The 21,275-nt window shown below is 43.3% G+C and overlaps 1 protein-coding gene across 3 annotated transcripts in view; it reads right to left on the minus strand.

Annotated features, from left to right (window-relative positions):
• Positions 1–21,275, minus strand: part of LOC116978963 (uncharacterized protein KIAA1211-like) — a 94,746-nt gene that overhangs the window by 5,956 nt on the left and 67,515 nt on the right. For 2 of the 3 annotated variants that reach the window (XM_033030280.1, XM_033030278.1), the window contains exons 4-9: positions 18,863–18,995; positions 18,020–18,178; positions 15,521–15,589; positions 11,667–11,858; positions 4,980–5,082; positions 1,318–2,925 (exon numbers count right to left, since the gene is read on the minus strand). In XM_033030280.1, coding sequence (XP_032886171.1) covers positions 1,318–2,925; positions 4,980–5,082; positions 11,667–11,858; positions 15,521–15,589; positions 18,020–18,178; positions 18,863–18,995 — 2,264 coding nt within the window. The remainder of the gene's footprint in view (positions 1–1,317; positions 2,926–4,979; positions 5,083–11,666; positions 11,859–15,520; positions 15,590–18,019; positions 18,179–18,862; positions 18,996–21,275) is intronic. The other variant, XM_033030279.1, reaches the window with a different exon arrangement.

The raw sequence follows: 21,275 nt of genomic DNA on the forward strand, positions 1-21,275 counted from the left end.
TACAAACTCTGTACAGCACCCATAGTCAGGGTCAAACCCGGGTCTGTGCTGCTGTGAGGCAGCGGCACTGCCAGCTGTGTCGCTGTGCCGATTTTAAGTAAGTTGATAGCATTGTTAAGCGAAGAAGGGTGGAGAAAATTCAAACAGAGCACACACATCTATATCATAGGCAATACAATTTGCAGAAATACTGAGAAATTGCATAATATGGTCACAATGTTGTCTAGTATTAACATCAATGTTGTGAATTAGTGACCTTTCTATCCTGCCATCAATCTATGTGGAGTTTGCATGTTCTCCTTGTGACTATGTAGATTTTCTCTGGGTGCTCCAGTATCTTCCCACATCCCAAAGATGTGCGGGTTTGTAGGTTAATTGGCCCTTTGTTAAATTGCTCCTAATGCGTAGGGAGTGGATGAGGAAGTAGGATAACTTGTGTGAACAGATGGCTGTGGAAGCTGTCAATGGATTTTTTAAAGGCAGGAGAATAGGGTTGAGAGGGAAAGATAGATCAGCCAAGATTGAATAGCGGAGGAGACTTGAAGGATGAAACGCCTAATTCTGCTTCTTGAGCGTATTAATTTATGGGTGGTTGATGGTCAGCATGGACTCAATGGGCCTTACGACCCGTTTCCATGCTGGGTCTCTAAACCAAATTAAACTAAACCAACTCTCCCTTGAATGCTTTTATGCTTTTCAATTTAACAACTCAATGTGGGAGTGAGTTACATATTCTGATAACTCTCTTGATAAAGGCAATTGACAATAGCCAATAGGTGAAGGATTAGGCCATTCGGCCCTTCGATGTGATCATCGCTGATCATCCACAATCAGTACCCCGTTCCTGCCTTCTCCCCATATCCACTGAATCCAATATTTTTAAGAGCTCCATCTAACTCTCTTGAAAGCATCCAGAGATCCAGCCTCCATCGCCCTGTGAGGCAGAGAATTCCACACTCACAACTCTCTGTGTGAAAAAGTTTTTACTCATCTCTGTTCTAAATGGCTTACCCCTTATTCTTAAATAGTGGCCCCTGGTTCTGGACTCCCCCAACATCGGGAACATGTTTCCTGCCTCTAGCATGTCTAAACTTTAATAATCGTATTTGTTTCAATAAGATGCCCTCTCATCCTTCTAAATTCCAGAGGAACATGCCCAGCCGCTCCATTCTCTGAACATATGACAGTCCCGCCATCCTGGGAATTTACCTGGTGAACATACGCTGCACTCCTTCAATAGCAAGAAAGGCAATTTTTATTAACTGCTAAATAATGAATAGAACAAATGATGAGCCACAACAAACTGAAGTCACACACCTGATGTATTAGCACTGTCTGCAGAGGTTTCACTATTCTTTCTTTCATTCTTTACTCGGGGAATGTGATACTTTTCTCTCGTAACACGTTCTGTTGGAGTGTCCAGTGATTCGGGTTTCCTGGATGTAGGACAACCATCCATCCGCCCCTCGAGCAGCAATCCGGCTGCGTTTTTACTCATGTCCTTTTCATTCCTGGTTGTCAGAGAAGCTTCTGATTGCTCACCCATCCCACCGTCGCCTTTCCAGAGATCTGGAGTTTGTGTTGCTAAGCAGGATGCCACTCCCATAGCAACTTTTCCCTCGACCTCTTTATGTTTAAAGTTGACTTCAGTCGAATATTTGTAAGGAGGCGATGTCCTCCTCAGCCTGACACCAAATGGACTTCCCTTGGTCTCCTGTTCACTTTTTGCTTGTTGTACAATATCTTGGAGACAGTTGTCTGCAGGAGCTGGTTCATTTTCAACAGGGTTCTCCTTCAATGGCAGGTTATGAATCTGTTGGTGTCTTATGGATTCTTCTATGTCTTGAGTTGGAAATGCTTCTTTGACATCTACTTCAGATGTGTTTTCACAACACCCAGATTTTGGCTCTGTAGGAAGACTACAGTCTACATTCCTTCTGTTGACATCCATCAATGACCTCTGCCAAGCAGATGCAACTGAGAACTTGACTGGACCTTGGCTATTTGGCTGTTGCTGTTCCTGCGATAGCTCATCTAAGATTGAAAGTTCAAGCTCTGACTGACTGCAGTCGACTTGTGGAGTGGAAAGGTCTGGTTGCTTTACTGAATATCCAAGTGGAACTTCAGATATAAAACCTATGTCATCTGTTAGCTTATCGCATGGTTTTGGGACATGGTCTGGCCTGTGGTTTAATATGTCCTTGGCATCTGCCTCCTCCACTGTCGACTGATGTGTCAGGGCATTGTCCACACAGCCGTTACACTCTTTGGAAGAACCCAATGATTCATCAGAAAATGGGACTTCCTTTGCTTGTTTAGATGTCAAACAAGATTCTGGTGTGCTTGAAATGATTCCCTTTTCTTTATCCACCTGAGGCAGTGCAGTCAAGTTGCTTATTAGTGATGGAGGCACATTGGCATTGGGTGAAACCAACTCTCCCTCATCATCCAAGAATGAGGGATCTTCATTGGTTTCAGCTAAATCTGCATCCTGAACTTTTTTCTCAGAGACCTCTGGTGTGGTAGCCACAGCAACCTGTGTGGGGCAGGAGGACAAAGCTTCATTTTGTTCTTCGTCAGCAATGGGCTCTGCTGAAGACAGCCTGGAATCCTCTTCATCCACTGGCAATGTTCCTGGTACCAAATCCGCAACGCTGGGAATTTCCTTGGAGTCGGACGGGTCTTCAGAGTTACAAACTGCTTCTGAAGAAAGTACCACGTGACTTGTAGGGATAGGCAAGGTATCTCCATGCAGATTGGTGGTTTCACCATCAAATATATCTTCATGTAATGGAAGGTGAGTATCAGAAGAAGCTCTGGAAATCTTCTGAACTTTTTCTGTACATTCCTCTTCATTCTTTTCGAGAAACTTTAAACAAGTCATTTTGTTTTGTTGGATGTCACTGTCACCAAGTTCCAATGAAACTGTTATGAAGATCAAAAGAGATGCATTATTTCACATAATTCTACATTAATTAAATGATAAATGACAGCTTAAACTTAAGCGTTAAACTCCAAATCTCAGGCTTGGTCAGTTACTCAAAAGTCAGTTTTGTTCCTTTTATGTTGTTTTAATTTCAATGCTAGTTTGTAGTTGGGTGGTGAATCCATTAAATTAATTGCCAGAAGGCTGTGGTGGCCTTGGGTACTTTTAAAGTCATTGGGTACTTTTAAAGCGGAGATTGATATGTTCAATTAATAAGGGTGTCAAAGGTTACGGGGGAAGGCAGGAGAATGGAATTGAGAGGGAAAAATAGATCAGCCATGATTGACTGGTGGAGTAGATTCGATGGGCTGAAAGGCCTAATTCTACTCCTATGCGTTATGGTCTATAAATGGGGACAATCCTCACCAGAGCCTCAATGATCCTTGTCAGCCAGGCTTCCCTATTCTCGCCAGCCCGCCCCTTCATTCTAAATCTCTGTCCCTGAACTCTCTTTCCCTCACATTCAAAAGCCACCCACTTGCCAAATGTCCCTAATTCCCTATCCTGATCAATCTGTGCGAGTTCCTGTCTAATGGCATCAAAATTAACCTTGCCCTAATTTAAGAGATTAACTTGTGCTCCAGTCCTATTGTTTTCCATTGCTAGTTTAAAACCAGTAGAATTCGAGTCACTGGTCCCAACATTTCTCCTGCACAGGAACCAGTCACTTGCCCAGCCTTATTTCTCAAGAGAAAGTCGAGAAAGGTGCTCTTCAGTAGAAGGGTGGACAACTGGAAGGCATAGAGTAGGTTTTAACATCATAGGATTAGATAGCGGTCAACTTCTTTCTAACCAAGATGGTCGGAAAACTGAAATTCACAGCCTGCAGGGTAATTAGGGCAAAACGTCCCAGAAGATATCCCTGAAGTGAAACAATCTTCAAGGACTCTTCTGGACAAAGCGCTGGGAAATGGTATTGATATCAGTCAGCATGGACATTAGGGGCTAAATGGTCTCTATTTAAGTCAAAGGCCTGTGAGATCCTGTGTCAAACAACATACCAAATCTACTTTAATGTAGAGATTCACAGAGTACTTGAATGCATATATACTGTTGTGAGATGCCTTGATATCATTACGAGTTACTTAGTCTCTTTTTTATCTACAATAAGAAGGGCAACAAATGCTGGTCTTGCCTGCCAGGGCGGCACAGTGGCGCAGCGGCAGAGTTGCTGCCTCACAGCTCCAGAGACCTAAGTTCGATCCTGACTACAGGTGTTGTCCGTAGGGAGTTTGCACGCTCTCCCTGAGACTGTGTGGATTTTCTCCGGATGCTCCAGTTTCCTCCCACACTCCAAAGACGTGCATGTTTGTTGGGTGAATTCGCTTCTGTAAATTGTAAATAGTCTGTAGTGTGCTGGATATGGCAGTGTACGGGGTGATCGCTGGTGGATGGGGACTTGGAGGGCCAAAGGGCCTGTTTCCAAGCAGTATCTCTAAAATATAGTCTACATCCCAAAGAGAGAATTTAAAAATGAATGGCGGGAATTGTTGTTGTTCTGTACACAGGAGGATCCCGTGATGTCTACTCGCAGGCCAATCACATCCTCTCAAGGGTAATATGGAAGTAAAGATGGCATTGATTTAGCCTCTCATTTAACCAATTAATACCTGGGAGCATTGGGCCACAAGATATTGATTAAATTGAACTTATGGAATGATACAGCATGGAAACAAGCCCTTTGGGCCACACCAAAAAACACACCAGTTCTATGTTATCCCACTTTCTCATCCACTCCCTACACTCTTGGGGGAACTTAACCTACAAACCTGCATTTCTTTGGGATGTGGGAGGAAACCCACACAGTCACACGGGGAACATGCACACTCCACACAGACAGCACCCGAGGACAGGATCAAACCCAGGTCTCTAGCACTGCGGGGCAACGGCTCTATCAGCTGTGCCACTGTGCCACCTTTGGTAACATAACGAGATATTTCCAATCTGTCCATTGTTTGATTAGATACGAGGAACATACCTATTTCCTACTTACTTTCATTTGGCTGCTGAGTTCCAGACGCTCTGACTTGCTCCCGTTCATCTTTCCTTTCAAGCAAATTAAATGTTTTATCCTTTGGACTTCCAGAATATTCTCTCTAACGGATAGTAACATTATGTTAGTTTACACATATTTGAAGCATTTAACTCTGTTCTTGAACAACTCACAATTGAAGACTTTAACAGAGATGTGAATTCTCTCAGCTTCTGATCATTTGGTTGTTATTGGTGACTTAAGAACAGCAGCTTAAAAGTTACTGAACTTATTGAGCAAGCGATGGATGAAAGAGATTCCTCAGGTTCCTTTATGAGTGTACATTGATCTGCTCATTTCAGAAAGTAGAGTGGAGAACCATCTCCCCGTGGAGTCTTTGAGATACAGACTTTCAACAAGGAAGCCTTGGGGCATCAGGGTGGCGCAGTGGTCGAGTTGCTGCCTTACAGTGCCAGTGACCCAGGTTCGATCCTGACTACAGGTGCTGTCTGTACGGAGTTTGTACATTCTCCCTGTGACCGTATGAGTTTTCTCCAGGTGCTCCAGTTTCCTCCCACATTCCCAAGATGTACAGGTTTGTAGGTTAATTGGATTCTGTAAATTGTAACATTGTCCCTGTGTTAGTGTACGGGGTGATTACTGGTCGGCACGGATGCGATAGGCCAAAGGGTCTGTTTCCACGCTGCATCTCTAAAGTCTAAAGGACTATGCCAACCATCAACCATTCATTTACACTTATCCTTCAATCATTCTTTTTTCTAATTCTGCTCATTTCAGAAAGTAGAGTGGAGAACCATCTGCCTATGGAGTCTCTGAGACATACAGACTCACATTCCCATTAACATCCCTAGATTCCACCAGACACATTCACAACAATTTACTGTGGATAATTAATCTAAATACCCAAATGCCCTTTGGGATGTGGGAAGAAACTAGAGCATACGGGACAAACCAACTCGGAAGGCTTAGAAAGTTTGTCATGTCCCCAAGAACTCTCACTCAACTTCTACAGATGCATCATCGAAAGCATTTTATCAGGATGCAGCTAGGATCATGGTTTGGGAAGAGCTCCATCCAAAACCACAAGAAATTGTAGAGAATAGTGGACGCAGTCCAGACCATCACACAAACGTTATTCCCTTTACCCCGTATCTATATACTGTGGACAGCTTGATTGTCTATATTACTAAAAGTCTGATCTTGACCACTTCCTGTTGTTCTGAATATTGATTTTAGAAAAAACGCTGCCACTTACGGCTGTGATTTTTGGCCATCTTACTCAGAGTCCCCCTCCGCGGCGCAGGACAAGAGGATTTTTCCCATCGATGAAAAATAAAAGAGTTATTAGCATTTATAAAATGGTGAGATTCTCTCTCCTGAAGGCCATGGCCCTTCCGGAGGGACTATAAAACCCGGAAGTGTTGAGTGCCTCAGTCAGTCTTTGCAAGATGGGGGAGCGAGAGGGCCATGTCTCTCAGTCTGAGCTGTGAATAACGCTGGACACATGTCTGCTAAACTGTGAGTGTTTTTACTGACCTGTCAGTGCCCTTAATGTGGTTTGAAAATATAGTTTGGAAATGCTAAAGCTGTGTTGCCTTTGGTTTGGAAATGCTAAAGCTGTGTTGCTTTTGGTTTGGAAATGCTAAAGCTGTGTTGCCTTTGGTTTGGAAATGCTGAAGCTGTGTTGCCTAATTAAAGTTGCCTTGCCTAATTAAAATTGCCTTGCCTTGCCTAATTAAAGTTGCCTTGCTTAATTAAAGTTGCCTTTCCTAATTAAAGTTGCCGTGCCCAATTAAAGTTGCCTTGCCTAATTAAAGTTGCCTTTCCTAATTAAAGTTGCCTTGCCCAATTAAAGTTGCCTTGCTTTCTTATATAATTAAAAGTTTAATCTTGACCACTTCCTGTTTGCGCTTTCTATTGATTTTAGAAATAACGCTAACACGTACGGCTGCGATTGTTAGCCATCTTACTCAGAGTCCCCCTCCGCTCATCAGGTGCTGAGGATTTTTCCCATCTATGAAAAATATTAGTGTTTAAAAAACGTTGAGATTCTCTCTCCTGTCAATCACACCATGAAGGCCATCAAGAATCTGATGATCCCTTCTGGTGGGAGGGAGGGAGGGACTATAAAATCCAGAAGTGTGGGCGTGGCATGGTCTCTGCAAGATGGAGGAGAGAGAGGTATTGACTCGGTGTCTTTAGTGGCCTTGCAACCTGCTTGAAATGGTATGAAACTGCACTTGAATTTGGTGGCCTTGCACCCTGCTTGAAGTGATAAGAAACTGCACTTGAATTTGGTGGCCTTGCACCCTGCTTGAAGTGATAAGAAACTGCACTTGAATTTGGTGGCCTTGCACCCTGCTTGAAATGGAATTGTAAGGAATAGCCGTGAGTCAACTGCCAGACCACCAGCCGTGAGTGAGTGAGCTGCCAGCACAACAGGCTTGAATTACTGAGCCGCCAGCCCAAGAATCCCCTCGGCCCACAATTTCCACTAGCCCTCTGGAAACCTGTCCCATCAGCCCACAACTCCCATACTAGCACTCCAGAAAGCCCCCCCCCCCCACCCCACAATATTGGCCACAATATTGGAATTGGTGGAGAGGTGGAATATTGCATTGGGGGACCTGCCCTCCCGTGTGATGCTGGGATCCAACGGGTCCCACATAGTCTAGTAATCATATATAGTCTTTCCGCTGACTGGATAGCACGCAATACAAAAGCTTTTCCATTTAACTCGTTACATGTGAAAATAAACAACTAACAATGTGCAATCTCCACACAGACAGCAGCCGAGATCAGGATTGAACTTTGGTGTTTGGGGCTGTGAATTAATTAGGCTTTGCAAATGTTGGCAAGAATCTGATGATCCCTTGCCTGACAGAACTCAGAACAGTGTAGGAAGGTAGACACAAAATGCTGGAGTAACTCAGAGAGACAGGCAGCATCTCTGGAGAGAAGGAACGGGTGACGTTTTGGGTCAACAGAAACGTCACCCGCTCCCTTTCTCCAGAGATGCTGCCAGTTCCGCTGAGTTACTCCTGCATTTTGTGGGTACCTTCAATTTAAACCAGCATCTGCAGTTCTTTCCTACGCAGTGTAGGAAGGATCTGCAGATGCTGGTTTACACCGAAGATAGACACAAAATGCTGGAGTAATTCAGGGGGCAAGGCAGCATCTCTGGAGAAAAAGAATAGGTGACGTTTCGGATAGAGACCCTTCTTCAGACTAGAACAAAACTGGAACTCAGAGTGTTCCGTTCTGGGTGTTTGATATATTAACAAAATGGTGAATGAGTGTGTGGCGAATGGATGGAAAAAGTGGGATAACAGAGGTAATCGATGATCGGCGTGGACTTGATGGGCCAAATGGCCTGTTTCCATGCTGTATCTCTATCTAAACTAATTAAGTTAATATCCAGCAGAATACATAACCATATCATTCCATTCTAAAGGTATACAACTGAAAATTCTGAGAAGAAAATGTTATTTAATCTTGCATGTCACCCTGGAAATATCACCAAACAAAGAAACCTTTCAAATAAACGAATAAACCAGGCAGAATTCCTCACAGCTGGATGCAAGTCTCAGGAGTTACTTCTTATACCGTATTTAGCAACTTAAAATGTCTACTGACATCTACTCCATAACTCAAGGGATAAGGTATTTTTAAACTGGATCGGTTTAGATTTGCGTGGTGTATTACATTGTACTTTGGAAATGTCAAGAATATAATTTCATTTAAAAATAATATAATGAGCTTGAAGATGTACAGTTTATCCATATGGAATTGTGACTAATCATTAGTCATGTGTAATTGCCAGTTCGTTAATTTAACTTTTCAATGGAAAATCATTATTTTAGCTGAAAATCACTAATCTCACTATCAAACTTTTAGCAGCAGAGATTTATGCAGAGAAGGGGGTGGGGAAGCGCCAGTATGGTGGTGAAAGGGATCTCATTTTAAAAGCAGTCATAGTTTCTAGGCATAGGCTCAGTCTTTTGAGGGTGAAATGGGAAGAGAAATATTAGCTCATGTAAGCTCATGTAAAAGACGCTGGGTGCTCAAGTGTCGGAAATGTGTTTGAGACTGAACTTTTGGAGTCTGAGGGAATCAAGAGATATGCATGGAGTTGATTTGGAAGTTCACGATCTTGAAGAGTTTAGCTGCAACCCCCACCCCAAGGCTTTTTTGACCTATTCCTTCTTCCATTTTTTACACACTTACAATGATATAGCTCTTTTATTGGTAAAATCTAGGTTGAATTTACCAGCCTTTTTTTTCTTTGTCATGAGAATATTAGGGTGTCACAGTGGCACAGCTGATAGAGCAGTTGGTTCACCGTGCCAGGGGCCCAGGTTCATTCCTGACACCCGGTGCTGACTATGTAGAGTTTGCATGTTCTTCCTGCAACCAGTTGGGTTTCCTCCGGGTGCCCCAGTTTCATCCCACACCCTAAAGACGAGTGAGTTTGTGGGTCTGTGGCCTGTGTAAGTTAACCCCTAATGTAGGTAAGTGGTACAATCTGGGGAAGTTGACCAGCATGTGTGGGGAGATGTTAAAAAAAAGTGGGATTAAAATATGATTAGTTGGTTGCGGGTCGGCATGGCCCCAATGGGCCAAAGGGCCTGTCCTCATGTTGTATGACTCAATGACAATAACATCAGAAATCCTAGCTACTCAGATTGTCAACAACATGATCTGAACTGGCTGAGAAACAGTTCCAGCACTGAGGTTTATTAGAAAATGAATCCAAATCCTACAGTTGCTGGAGATCTGAAATAAAAATAGGAAATGTTGGGAATACTCAGCAAGTCAAGCAGCATCCATGGAGAAACAGAGTCAATAGTTCAGGTCGATGACCTTTAGACTTTAGAGATACAGTGTGGAAAAAGGCCCATCGAGTCCGCTCCGTTCAGCAGTCATCCCGTACACTTGCACTATCCTACACACTAGAGACAATTTACATTCACAGAAGCCAATTAACCTACAAACCTTCTTCTCCAAACAATTCTTTGGAATGGAGGAGGAAATCGGAGCACCCGGAGAAAACCCAAACTTCATACAGTCATCACCTCCAGTCAGGATACTCTCAAGCCATAAGAATCTGCAATTCCTTGTTTCTTCCACACTGACCTCTCCATTCTGGGCCTTCTCCATTGCCAGAGTGAGGCCACACGCAAACTAGAGGAACAGGTCCTCATATTCTGCTTCGGCAGTCTACAATCCAACTTTATGAACATTGGCTTTTCTAATTTTAGGTAACTAGCGAACCAAACTCTCCCGCCCTACCCTTATTTCCCCCTCGTTTCCCTGTTCCCCACGAGGAGATACACCTATTCCCTCCCATATCCAACTCTCCTCTTTCCTCTGCTCCATGTCCCCTTTCCACCTACATCCCTTCTTCTGGCTTCATATCTCACATCTCTCATTATCTTTTCATTTCTGGCCTTTATCCGCCCATTTACAAAACAACCTCCCCTCACGTGTATCAACCCCATTACTTGCTAGGCTTTGTCCCACCCCCATCTCTCTTCCAGATTTCTCCTCCCTACGACAATCAGTCTGAAGAACGGTCTTGACCGGAAATGTCACCTATCTATGACCACCAGAAATGTCGACTGACCCGCTGTTTTTTTTGTAAACCAGCATCTGCAGTTCTAATTTTAATGTTTTATGCCTATCATGATTTTTGGTGGGGGGGTGAATTCTCTGGTTATGACTAGCAATATTATTTGTTTAACACCTGAAATAAGAGATAATTCCTAGATAGTCTATCACTTTAAACACAGAAACACACTCAGGTTTGAAAAAATATCAGAAACATACCAAGAAAAACAATTGTGTCAATACGAGTTTAAAAATATTGTGTGCACCCGATATTAATTTCAGCTTTAACCTGTTCTCTTGTTTAGAATTAATGAAATGCCACATCCTGACTAAAAATAAAGTCAATTAATTATAGTGCACTATTCATTATATAATGTAAACTGCAGTTGTTTTATTGTTAAAATAAGATTTAAATGGAGTTAAATATACCTTTCAAGATCAACCCAACTATGCATGTTTCTCTTTGAATGCAATTGATAGGGTTGGGGTTTGGAGTTATTAAGAGTAAAAATTCAATTTTAGTTTTAGACACAGCATGAAACAGTCCCTTCAGCACACCGAGTCCACACCGACCATCGATCACCCGTCAACACTAGTTCTACGTTATCCCACTTTCTTATCAACTCTGTACACATTAGGGGCAATTTCCAGAGGGCCATTAACCTACCAACCTGCATGTTTAGAGCATGGAAAAAGGCCCTTTAGCCCATCGATCACCTGTCAACACCAGTTCTATGTTATCTTATTTTCTCATCCACTCCCTACACACTAGGGGCAGTTTTTTTTACCAAGGCTAATTTATCTACAAACCTGCACATCTTTGGGATGTGGGAGGAAACCTGAGCACCCGGAGAAAACCCACATGGTCACAGGTTGAACGTGCAAACTCCGCACAGACAGCACCCGAGGTCAGGGCTGAACCCGGGTCTCCGGCACGGTGTGACAGCAGCACTAGCATCTGTGCCATTGTGCCGCTCTAATGTATATTACAGTACGGTACAGTGGATAAATTTGACAAAAGGCTTCCAGTGTTTTGACTTTTTGATTTGCAAGTGCTCGCGGAGAATGTATTCTTACTTTAGCTGGTTTTGTCTGCTTGGCAAAGAACTTGTGACGACGAGGGTTAATGGCAATCTTGTGCTTGGCCGCAGAGTGGTCGAGGCAAGTGAGTGAACTAGCCGGAGAGCTGAAGCCAACAGGAAGCGAGTCAGAGGTGGTTGCCATGGGAACCAGTGGAGAGAGGGGTCTGGAAGAAGCAATCGAGAATATCTGTAAAAGAAAAAAGTAGACAACAGTTTGGATTACCATAATAACAGATCATTCTAATATACACCACTTGTGTCAAATGTCACAGAAAGAGATATTATCCCTTTTGTCCAGTCATCTTGATTCACTTATCCCATGCACTTCCCAACGTGTTCTGTAGTTGTGTTCTAAGGAAACCATCCCTCTCTCCTTTGGTGTAGGAAGGAACTGCAGATGCTGGTTTACACTGAAGATAGACACAAAGTGCTGGATAACTCAGCAGGTCAGGCAGTATTTCTGGAGAAAAGGAATAGGTGACATTTCAGGTCCAGACTGCCTGACCTGCTGAGTTTGGATTGAACCCGGGTCTCTGGAGCTGCAAGGCAGAAACCCTACCTCTGCGCCACTGTGCCGCCCTTTCTGATTTTGTTACAGGTTAATAAGTAAAAGTAATGATTAAATATAGATTATTTTTGCAAAGAGATGACAGTGACAAACTGGCCGGATTAACCATATAACCATATAACAATTACAGCACGGAAACAGGCCATCTCGGCCCTACAAGTCCGTGCCGAACAACTTTTTTCCCTTAGTCCCACCTGCCTGCACTCATACCATATCCCTCCATTCCCTTCTCATCCATATGCCTATCCAATTTATTTTTAAATGATACCAACGAACCTGCCGCCACCACTTCCACTGGAAGCTCATTCCACACCGCTACCACTCTCTGAGTAAAGAAGTTCCCCCTCATGTTACCCCTAAACTTCTGTCCTTAATTCTGAAGTCATGTCCTCTTGTTTGAATCTTCCCTATTCTCAAAGGGAAAAGCTTGTCCACATCAACTCTGTCTATCCCTCTCATCATTTTAAAGACCTCTATCAAGTCCCCCCTTAATCTTCTGCGCTCCAGAGAATAAAGACCTAACTTATTCAACCTATCTCTGTAACTTAGTTGTTGAAACCCAGGCAACATTCTAGTAAATCTCCTCTGTACTCTCTCTATTTTGTTGACATCCTTCCTATAATTGGGCGACCAAAATTGTACACCATACTCCAGATTTGGTCTCACCAATGCCTTGTACAATTTTAACATTACATCCCAGCTTCTATACTCAATGCTCTGATTTATAAAGGCTAGCATACCAAAAGCTTTCTTTACCACCCTATCTATATGAGATTCCACCTTCAAGGAACTATGCACGGTTATTCCCAGATCCCTCTGTTCAACTGTATTCTTCAATTCCCTACCATTTATCATGTACATCCTATTTTGATTTGTCCTGCCAAGGTGTAACACCTCACATTTATCAGCATTAAACTCCATCTGCCATCTTTCAGCCCATTTTTCCAAATGGCCTAAATCACTCTGTAGACTTTGGAAATCCTCTTCATTATCCACAACACCCCCTATCTTGGTATCATCTGCATACTTACTAATCCAATTTACCACCCCTTCATCCAGATCATTGATGTACATGACAAACAACAAAGGACCCAACACAGATCCCTGAGGCACCCCACTAGTCACCTGCCTCCAACCCGACAAACAGCCATCCACCATTGCCCTCTGGCTTCTCCCATTCAGCCACTGCTGAATCCATCTTGCTATTCCTGCATTTATACCCAACAGTTTAACCTTCTTAACCAACCTTCCATGAGGAACCTTGTCAAAGGCCTTAGTAAAGTCCATATAGACAACATCCACTGCTTTACCCTCGTCAATTTCCCTAGTAACCTCTTCAAAATATTCAAGAAGATTAGTCAAACATGACCTTCCAGGCACAAATCCATGTTGACTGTTCCTAATCAGACCCTGTTTATCCAGATGCTTATATATATTATCTCTAAGTATCTTTTCCATTAATTTGCCCACCACTGAAGTCAAACTAACAGGTCTATAATTGCTAGGTTTACTCTTAGAACCCTTTTTAAACAATGGAACAACATGCGCAGTACGCCAATCCTCGGGGACTATTCCCGTTTCTAATGACATTTGAAATATTTCTGTCATAGCCCCAGCTATTTCTACACTAACTTCCCTCAATGTCCTATGGAATATCCTGTCAGGACCTGGAGACTTATCCACTTTTATATTTTTCAAAAGTATCAGTACTTCTTTTACTTTGAAACTCATAGTATCCATAACTACTCTACTCGTTTCCCTTACCTCATATAATTCAATATCCTTCTCCTTGGTGAATACCGAAGAAAAGAAATTGTTCAATATCTCCCCCATCTCTTTTGGCTCTGCAGATAGCTGCCCACTTTGTTTCTCCAATGGACCAATTTTATCCCTCGTTATCCTTTTGCTATTAATATAGCTGTAGAAACCCTTTGGATTTACTTTCACCTTACTTGCCAAAGCAACCTCATATCTTCTTTTAGCTTTTCAAATTTATTTCTTAAGATTCTTTTTACATTCCTTATACTCCACAAGCACCTCATTTACTTCATGCTGCCTAAAATTATTGTAGATCTCCCTCTTTTTCCGAACAAGATGCCCAATTTCCCTTGAAAACCAGGGCTCTTTCCAATTTTTACTGTTTCCTTTCAACCGAACAGGAACATAAAGATTCTGTACTCTTAAAATTTCCCCTTTAAATGTCCACCATTTCTCTTCTACATCTTTCCCATAAAACAAAATGTCCCAGTCCACTCCTTTTAAATCATCTCGCATCTCATCAAAGTTAGCCTTTTTCCAATCAAAAATCTCAACCCTAGGTCCAGTTCTGACCTTCTCCATAATTATATTGAAACTAATGGTATTGTAATCACTGGACCCGAAGTGCTCCCCAACGCATACCTCCGCCACCTGTCCCGTCTCATTTCCTAACAGGAGGTCCAGCACTGCCCCTCCTCTAGTAGGTACCTCTATGTATTGCTGCAAAAAACTATCCTGCACACATTTTACAAACTCCAAACCATCCAGCCCATTTACAGAATGTGTTTCCCAGTCTATGTGTGGAAAGTTGAAATCTCCCACAATCACTACCTTGTGCTTACTACTAATATCTGCTATCTCCTTACATATTTGCTCTTCCAATTCTCGTTCCCCATTTGGCGGTCTATAATACACCCCTATAAGTGTTGCTACACCTTTCCCACTTCTCAGTTCCACCCAAATAGCCTCCCTAGATGAGCCCTCCAATCTATCCTGCCAAAGCACTGCTGTAATATCTTCCCTGACTAGCAATGCAACACCTCCACCTCTTGCCCCTCCAATTCTATCACACCTGAAGCAACGAAATCCTGGAATATTTAGTTACCAATCACAGCCCTCCTGCAACCATGTTTCACTGATCGCCACAACATCGTACTTCCAGGTGTCTATCCAGACTCTAAGCTCATCCACCTTTCTTACAATTCTCCTAGCATTAAAATATGCACATTTAAGAAACCCCCCGTCTCTTCTTCTCTGTTTATTTCCTTTTTTTTCTTTCTCCTCTTGTGTCCGAGTGCTTCCCGTTTCTGCTTCCTGCCTCCCATTCTGTCTACTAGCTTTCTCTATTTGAGTCCCTCGCCCCAACCATTCTACTTTAAAGTCTCCCCAGTGACCTTTGCAAATTTCCCCGCCAGGATATTGGTCCCCCTCGGGTTCAAGTGCAACCCATCCTTTCTGTACAGGTCCCACCTTCCCCAAAAGAAGTCCCAATGATCCAGAAACTTGAACGGTTAAATATTTACCATTTCTTCATCTTCACTTTCGGTTCCGCCTAAACTTAAAGAGTTCTGTCGCTCATCAGGGGCAGCGGACTGTGGGATGGAAACATGAAGAGGGTCAGCGAAGGGAAAAGGATGGCTTATGTTTATTTGACAGATGACTGAAATCGTAGTAAACTATAGGCCTGAACCAATAGAGGATGTTCCTTATGGAAAAATGCACAAAAGTCATTAGAGGAAATCCACTGGAATAGGTTTTGATTAAACGATACAGCATCGAAACAGGCTCTTAGGCCCACTGAGTCCATGCCGACCATCGATCACCCATTCACACAAGCTTTATGTTATCCTACTTTCGCATCCACTCTCCGCACACTAACGGCACTTTACAGAGGCCAACTAACCTACAAACCTGTACATCATTAGGATGTGGGAGGAAACCCATGCGGCCGCAGGGAGAACATGCAAACTCCACACAGACAGCACTGAAGATCAGGATCAAACCCAGTGTCTGGTGCTGCAGCTCTACCCACTGCTCCCCATGTGCTACTCGGTCTCTATATTTAATTTCTAAATTAGGCCCAAATTTTCAATCCATTTCTTTACCACCAATTCTCCCTTTCTTCAATCCAACTTACTTAACAAACTTGGGAGCATTTGTGGGGAGATTTACCACACCAGAGACCTGGGTTCCATCCTGACCATGGGAGCTGGCTGCGAGGAGTTTGCACGTCCTCCCTGTTTCCTCCCCCATCCCAAAGACATGTGGATCTGTTGGTTTATCGGCCTCTGTAAATTGCCCCGGTTGAGTTGGGAGTGTATGAGGAGGTGGGATAACATGGAGCTAGTGAACAGATGATCGATGATTGGCTTTGACTCAGTGGGTTGTTTCCATGCTGTATGTCTAATCTAAACTGAACTAAACAAGCTTCTATAAGATAGGGTACTGCTCAATTCACTTCTACATTTTTGTGAACAATGAACTTTGTCTATGGAACTGAGGTGGTACAATGCTGAGAACTCTGAACTCTGTGTCTTCCCCTTTGCTCTATCTATTTTTACTGAGTTTGACCTGATTGTTTTTAAGTACAGTGTATCTCATCTATTTGGATAGCATGCAAATCAAAACTTTTCACAGTAACTTGGTATACGTGACAATAATAAATCTAAATCTGAAACTTTCCCTGCAAACTTTCAGATGTAGAGGTCCACAAACAAAGTCATAATAATAATAATATTAATATAATAATAATAATAATAATAATAATAATAATAATAATAATATCTTTTATTGTCATTGCACATAAGTGCAACGAGATTTGGTATGCAGCTTCCATCCAACATCATAACTTAAATAACTAATAAAATTTAGATTTAGATACCCCGAGAACATGGTTTGTAAAGAGAACATTAAAACAGTAAAATAGTAAAAAACAGTTCAAACAGACTGAAGTGCAGATGTATCTGTGCGACGTGACCATCCGAGGGAGACAGTTCATGACGGTGAGGGGCACTCAGCAGGGCCGGTTCAGAGCCGCTATAGCTCTGGGAATGAAGCTGTTCCTGAGTCTGGAGGTGCGGGCGTAGAAGGCCTTGTAACATCTGCCGGAGGGAAGTAGTTCGAACAGTCCATTACAAGGGTGTGAGGCGTCTTTATGGATGCTGACGGCCTTCCTGAGGCACCTTGTGTGGTAGATGCCCTCCAAGGCTGGTAGCTGTGTCCCAATAATCTTCTGCGCTCTGTGGACGACGCGCTGAAGAGCTCTCCTCGCCACCTCCGTGCAGCTGAGATACCACACAGAGATGCCATACGTTAATATGCTCTCTGTGGTGCAGCGGTAGAAGGTTGTCAACAGCTGTTGGGGCAGACCAGTCTTTTTTAATGTTCTCAGGAAGAACAGTCGTTGCTGTGCCTTCTTGACCAGCGCAGCGGTGTTGGTGGAACATGTGAGGTCCTCTGAAATGTGAGTGCCCAGAAACTTAAAGCTGGACACTCTCTCCACACTGTCCCCGTAGATGGAGATTGGGGCGTATTCTCCATTATGTGACCTCCGGAAGTCAATAATCAGCTCCTTGGTCTTGGAGGTGTTTAGTGACAAGTTGTTACGTGAGCACCAGTCCGCCAGGTTCTGCACCTCCGCTCTGTAGTTTGTTTCATCACCGTTGGTAATCAGCCCAATCACTGTTGTGTCGTCTGCAAACATGACGATGGTGTTGGTGTCGAATGCAGGAACACAGTCGTATGTGAAGAGGGAGTAGAGCATGGATTGTTACTCCTGAGGGAGTTAGGCTTTTAACCTGTTATCACCTAGAAATTCTTCCAAACTTCATAAACCCATAAATAATTGGAGACACTGGGATAATGCAGCACGAGGTTCATAAAGGTAGTTTCTACATAGCCTGTCCACTTTGGCACTGGGAGAATGACTACAGCAACACAATGAAACAAGCAGTGAAGATTCGCCTTGGCAGACACACCCCACCACCTCACACCCGCTTCATTAACAATGGCACCTGGTGTACCTTTGGGGTCGAACACCTCAGAACTGCATGAAGAGACGATATTTCTAGGGGGCTTCGGGGCAATCCGTCGTCCTCGGAAAACGTGCCTGGATCCTCAGTCTTTCGGGAAGTGATCAACACACTCGGGGAAGGCAGACGTATGTCCTGTTCCAGCTGTAACTGGGAGAAGAAACAATTTATCAGTCACAGAGGAATACAGCACAGAAACAGGCTCTTTAGCCCAACTTGCCCATGCTGACCAAGATGCCCCATCTACGCTAGTCCCACATGGCTGTGTTTGGCCCATATCACACTCAACATTTTCTATCCGTGTACCTGGTTAAGTATCATGGAGTCATAGTTACACTGCACCGAAACAGGCCCTTTGGCCCAACTCATCCATGCCGACCAAGATGACCTATTTAAACTAGTTTCATTTGGCTGTGTTTAGTAAAGGGTACAACATTAGTGCAAGATAATGAGGACTAAGGTGATGGAAGTGGGCAGCAGAATGGCGCAGCGGTAGAGTTGCTGCCTTACAATGCCAGAGACCGGGGTTCGATCCTGACTATGGGTACTGTCTGTACGGCGTTTGTTCGTTCTCCCTGTGACCGTGTGGGCTTTTTCTGGGTGCTCGGGTTTTTCATTCCACATTCTAAAGACGTGCATGTTGGCTTCTGTAAAATTGTTCTTAATGTGTTGGATAGAACTAGTGTACAGGGTGGCCGCTGGTCGGCACGCACACAGCGGGCCGAGGTGCCTGTTTTCATGCTGTATCTCCAAAAACTAAAATAAAGCCTGTGTGACCTTCTCCTGCCTCTGACCCTGCACACCTGACTGTAGGAACCTGTTCAGCACACTCACCTGCAACGCTTTCACTCTGCCGGCAGTATGTTCCTGGGAAGTCCCTCCGACCGGCACAGCCTCAGAGACGGATAATTCAGGGATGAAAACACTGTCATGAGAAAAAGCTCTGCTTCCGATGTTACTTTGGGTGCTGAAATAAAACAAATATGAATGAATGTAATGTCACAGATTATTAGATAGTACTTCTGAGGAAAGAAAAATAATACTGTTTGATGAACTCGTAACTTTGATGGCAACAGACTCTTTGTATCTTCAAACACTGCCTAGGTGATTATCTGCTGTATAATTTAACTGGGTTTTATGCAAAACAAATCATTTCACTGTAGTTCAAGTTCAAGTTCAAGTGAGTTTATTGTCATGTGTCCCTGTATAGGACAATGAAATTCTTGCTTTGCTTAAGCACACAGAAAATAGTAGGCATTTACTACAAAACAGATAAATGTGTCCATATACCATGATATAAATATATACACACATGAATAAATAAACTGATAGTGCAAATAACAGAAAGTGGTTGGTAATAATCAGAGTTTTGTCCGAGCCAGGTTTAATAGCCTGATGGCTGAGGGGAAGTAACCAGTACCTGTACCTAGGTTCAGGTGACAATAAAGAATAATTGAATCATACTTTAGTTATTATTTTCCTTAATTGCTCATTTTTTACACATTAGCACCTGTATGTCTTAAAGGCAGTAAGTTTAATGTTTTTTTCCTATGTGTAAAGTGGGGCAGAATGCTATGGACTATACATGTGGTTACAGGGGGAACATGCACACTCCACACAGGCAGTGACCGAGGTCAGGATCAAACCCAGGTCTCTGGAAGTTACTGCTGTATCACTAAACACTAAACTATAACTCTAAATTTGTTTCATCAGATGAACATGATACAGTACAGAACAGGAACGATCACCTTTGACCAAGAAGGTTATGAATTCATCACATTACGGAGATCTGTGCACACTATCGTGGCAATCTCCAGTACGGTGATATAGGAACGGTGCCTTTTGGATGAGATATTAAATGAAGACCCTGTCTGCTGGATCAAGAATTTTTTTTCAAAGGAAAACTAAAAAATGAAGATCAGAAAAATGTTCAGCAGTTCAGGCAGCATCCGTGGAGAGTGTTTCTGAACTGATGTTTCAGGTTGAGTAGTTAATACTGAAAAGTGGCACTGAGGTAAAAAAACAGCCATCATTGCATTGAATGGTAGTGCAGGCAGGACAGGCCACATTGTCTACTCTTGCTGAAGAAGGATCATAACCTGACACATCACCTGGGCCCCCAGACCCACTGAGTTACTCCAGCACTTTGTGTTTGGCTCAAGATTCCAGCATCTGCAGTTTCTTGTGTCTTTAGTTTACTGTTTAGAGTTTAGACTTTAGAGATATAGCATAGAAACAGGCCCTTCGGCCCGCTGGGTCTGCACCAACCAGCGTTCAACCCATACACTAACACTATCCAACACACTAGGGACAATTTACAATTTTACTGAAGTCAATTAGCCTACACCTCACTTGCACCTCCTCCAACCTCATCTACTGTATCCGCTGTTCCAGGTGTCAACTTCTGTACATTGGTGAGACCAAGCGCAAGCTCGGCGATGGTTTCACGGAACACCTCCGCTCAGTCCGCCTTAACCTACCTGATCTCCCAGTGTCTCAGCACTTCAACTCCCCCTCTCATTCCCAATCTGACCTTTCTGTCCTGGGCCTACTCCATTGTCAGAATGAGGCCAAGTGCAAATTGGAGAAACAACACCTTATATTTTGCTTGGGTAGTTTATACCCCATCGGTATGAACATTGACTTCTCTAACTTCAAATAGCCCTCGCTTTCCCTCTCTCTCCATCCCCTCCCCCTGCCCAGTTCTCCCACCAGTCTTACTGTCTCCGACTACATTCTATCTCTGTCCCGCCCACTCCCCTGACATTAGTCTGAAGAAGGGTTTCAACCCAAAACGCAACCCATTCCTTCTCTCCAGAGATGCTGCCTGTCCCGCTGAGTTACTCCAGCATTTTGTGTCTACCTTCAACCTACAAACCTGTACGTCTTTGGAGTGTGGGAGGAAACAGGAGCGCCCAGAGAAAATCCATGAGGTCAAAGGGAGAAAGTACAGACTGTGCACAGATAGAATCCGTAGTCAGGATCAAACCCGCGTCTCTAGTGCTGTAAGGCAGCAACTCTGCCTCTGTTTTTTCTGTTGCTTCTGTTCATTATGCAATTTTATAAATGGTGGAATTGTCCTTGACAGTCTTGAGTAATTCTTATCCCGAGAAATATTTTACTGCTTCTCATACGTCCCAAAATCTCAATAATTACTTTATCCCTTGTAATATTTGAACACCTCAATTAAATCATCCCTCAGCTCTGGACATTTAGTTTAGTGATTCTGTATGAAAACACAGACCAT

This window comes from Amblyraja radiata, chromosome 12, assembly GCF_010909765.2.
Source record: "Amblyraja radiata isolate CabotCenter1 chromosome 12, sAmbRad1.1.pri, whole genome shotgun sequence".
In the NCBI taxonomy this organism is placed as follows: domain Eukaryota; kingdom Metazoa; phylum Chordata; class Chondrichthyes; order Rajiformes; family Rajidae; genus Amblyraja; species Amblyraja radiata.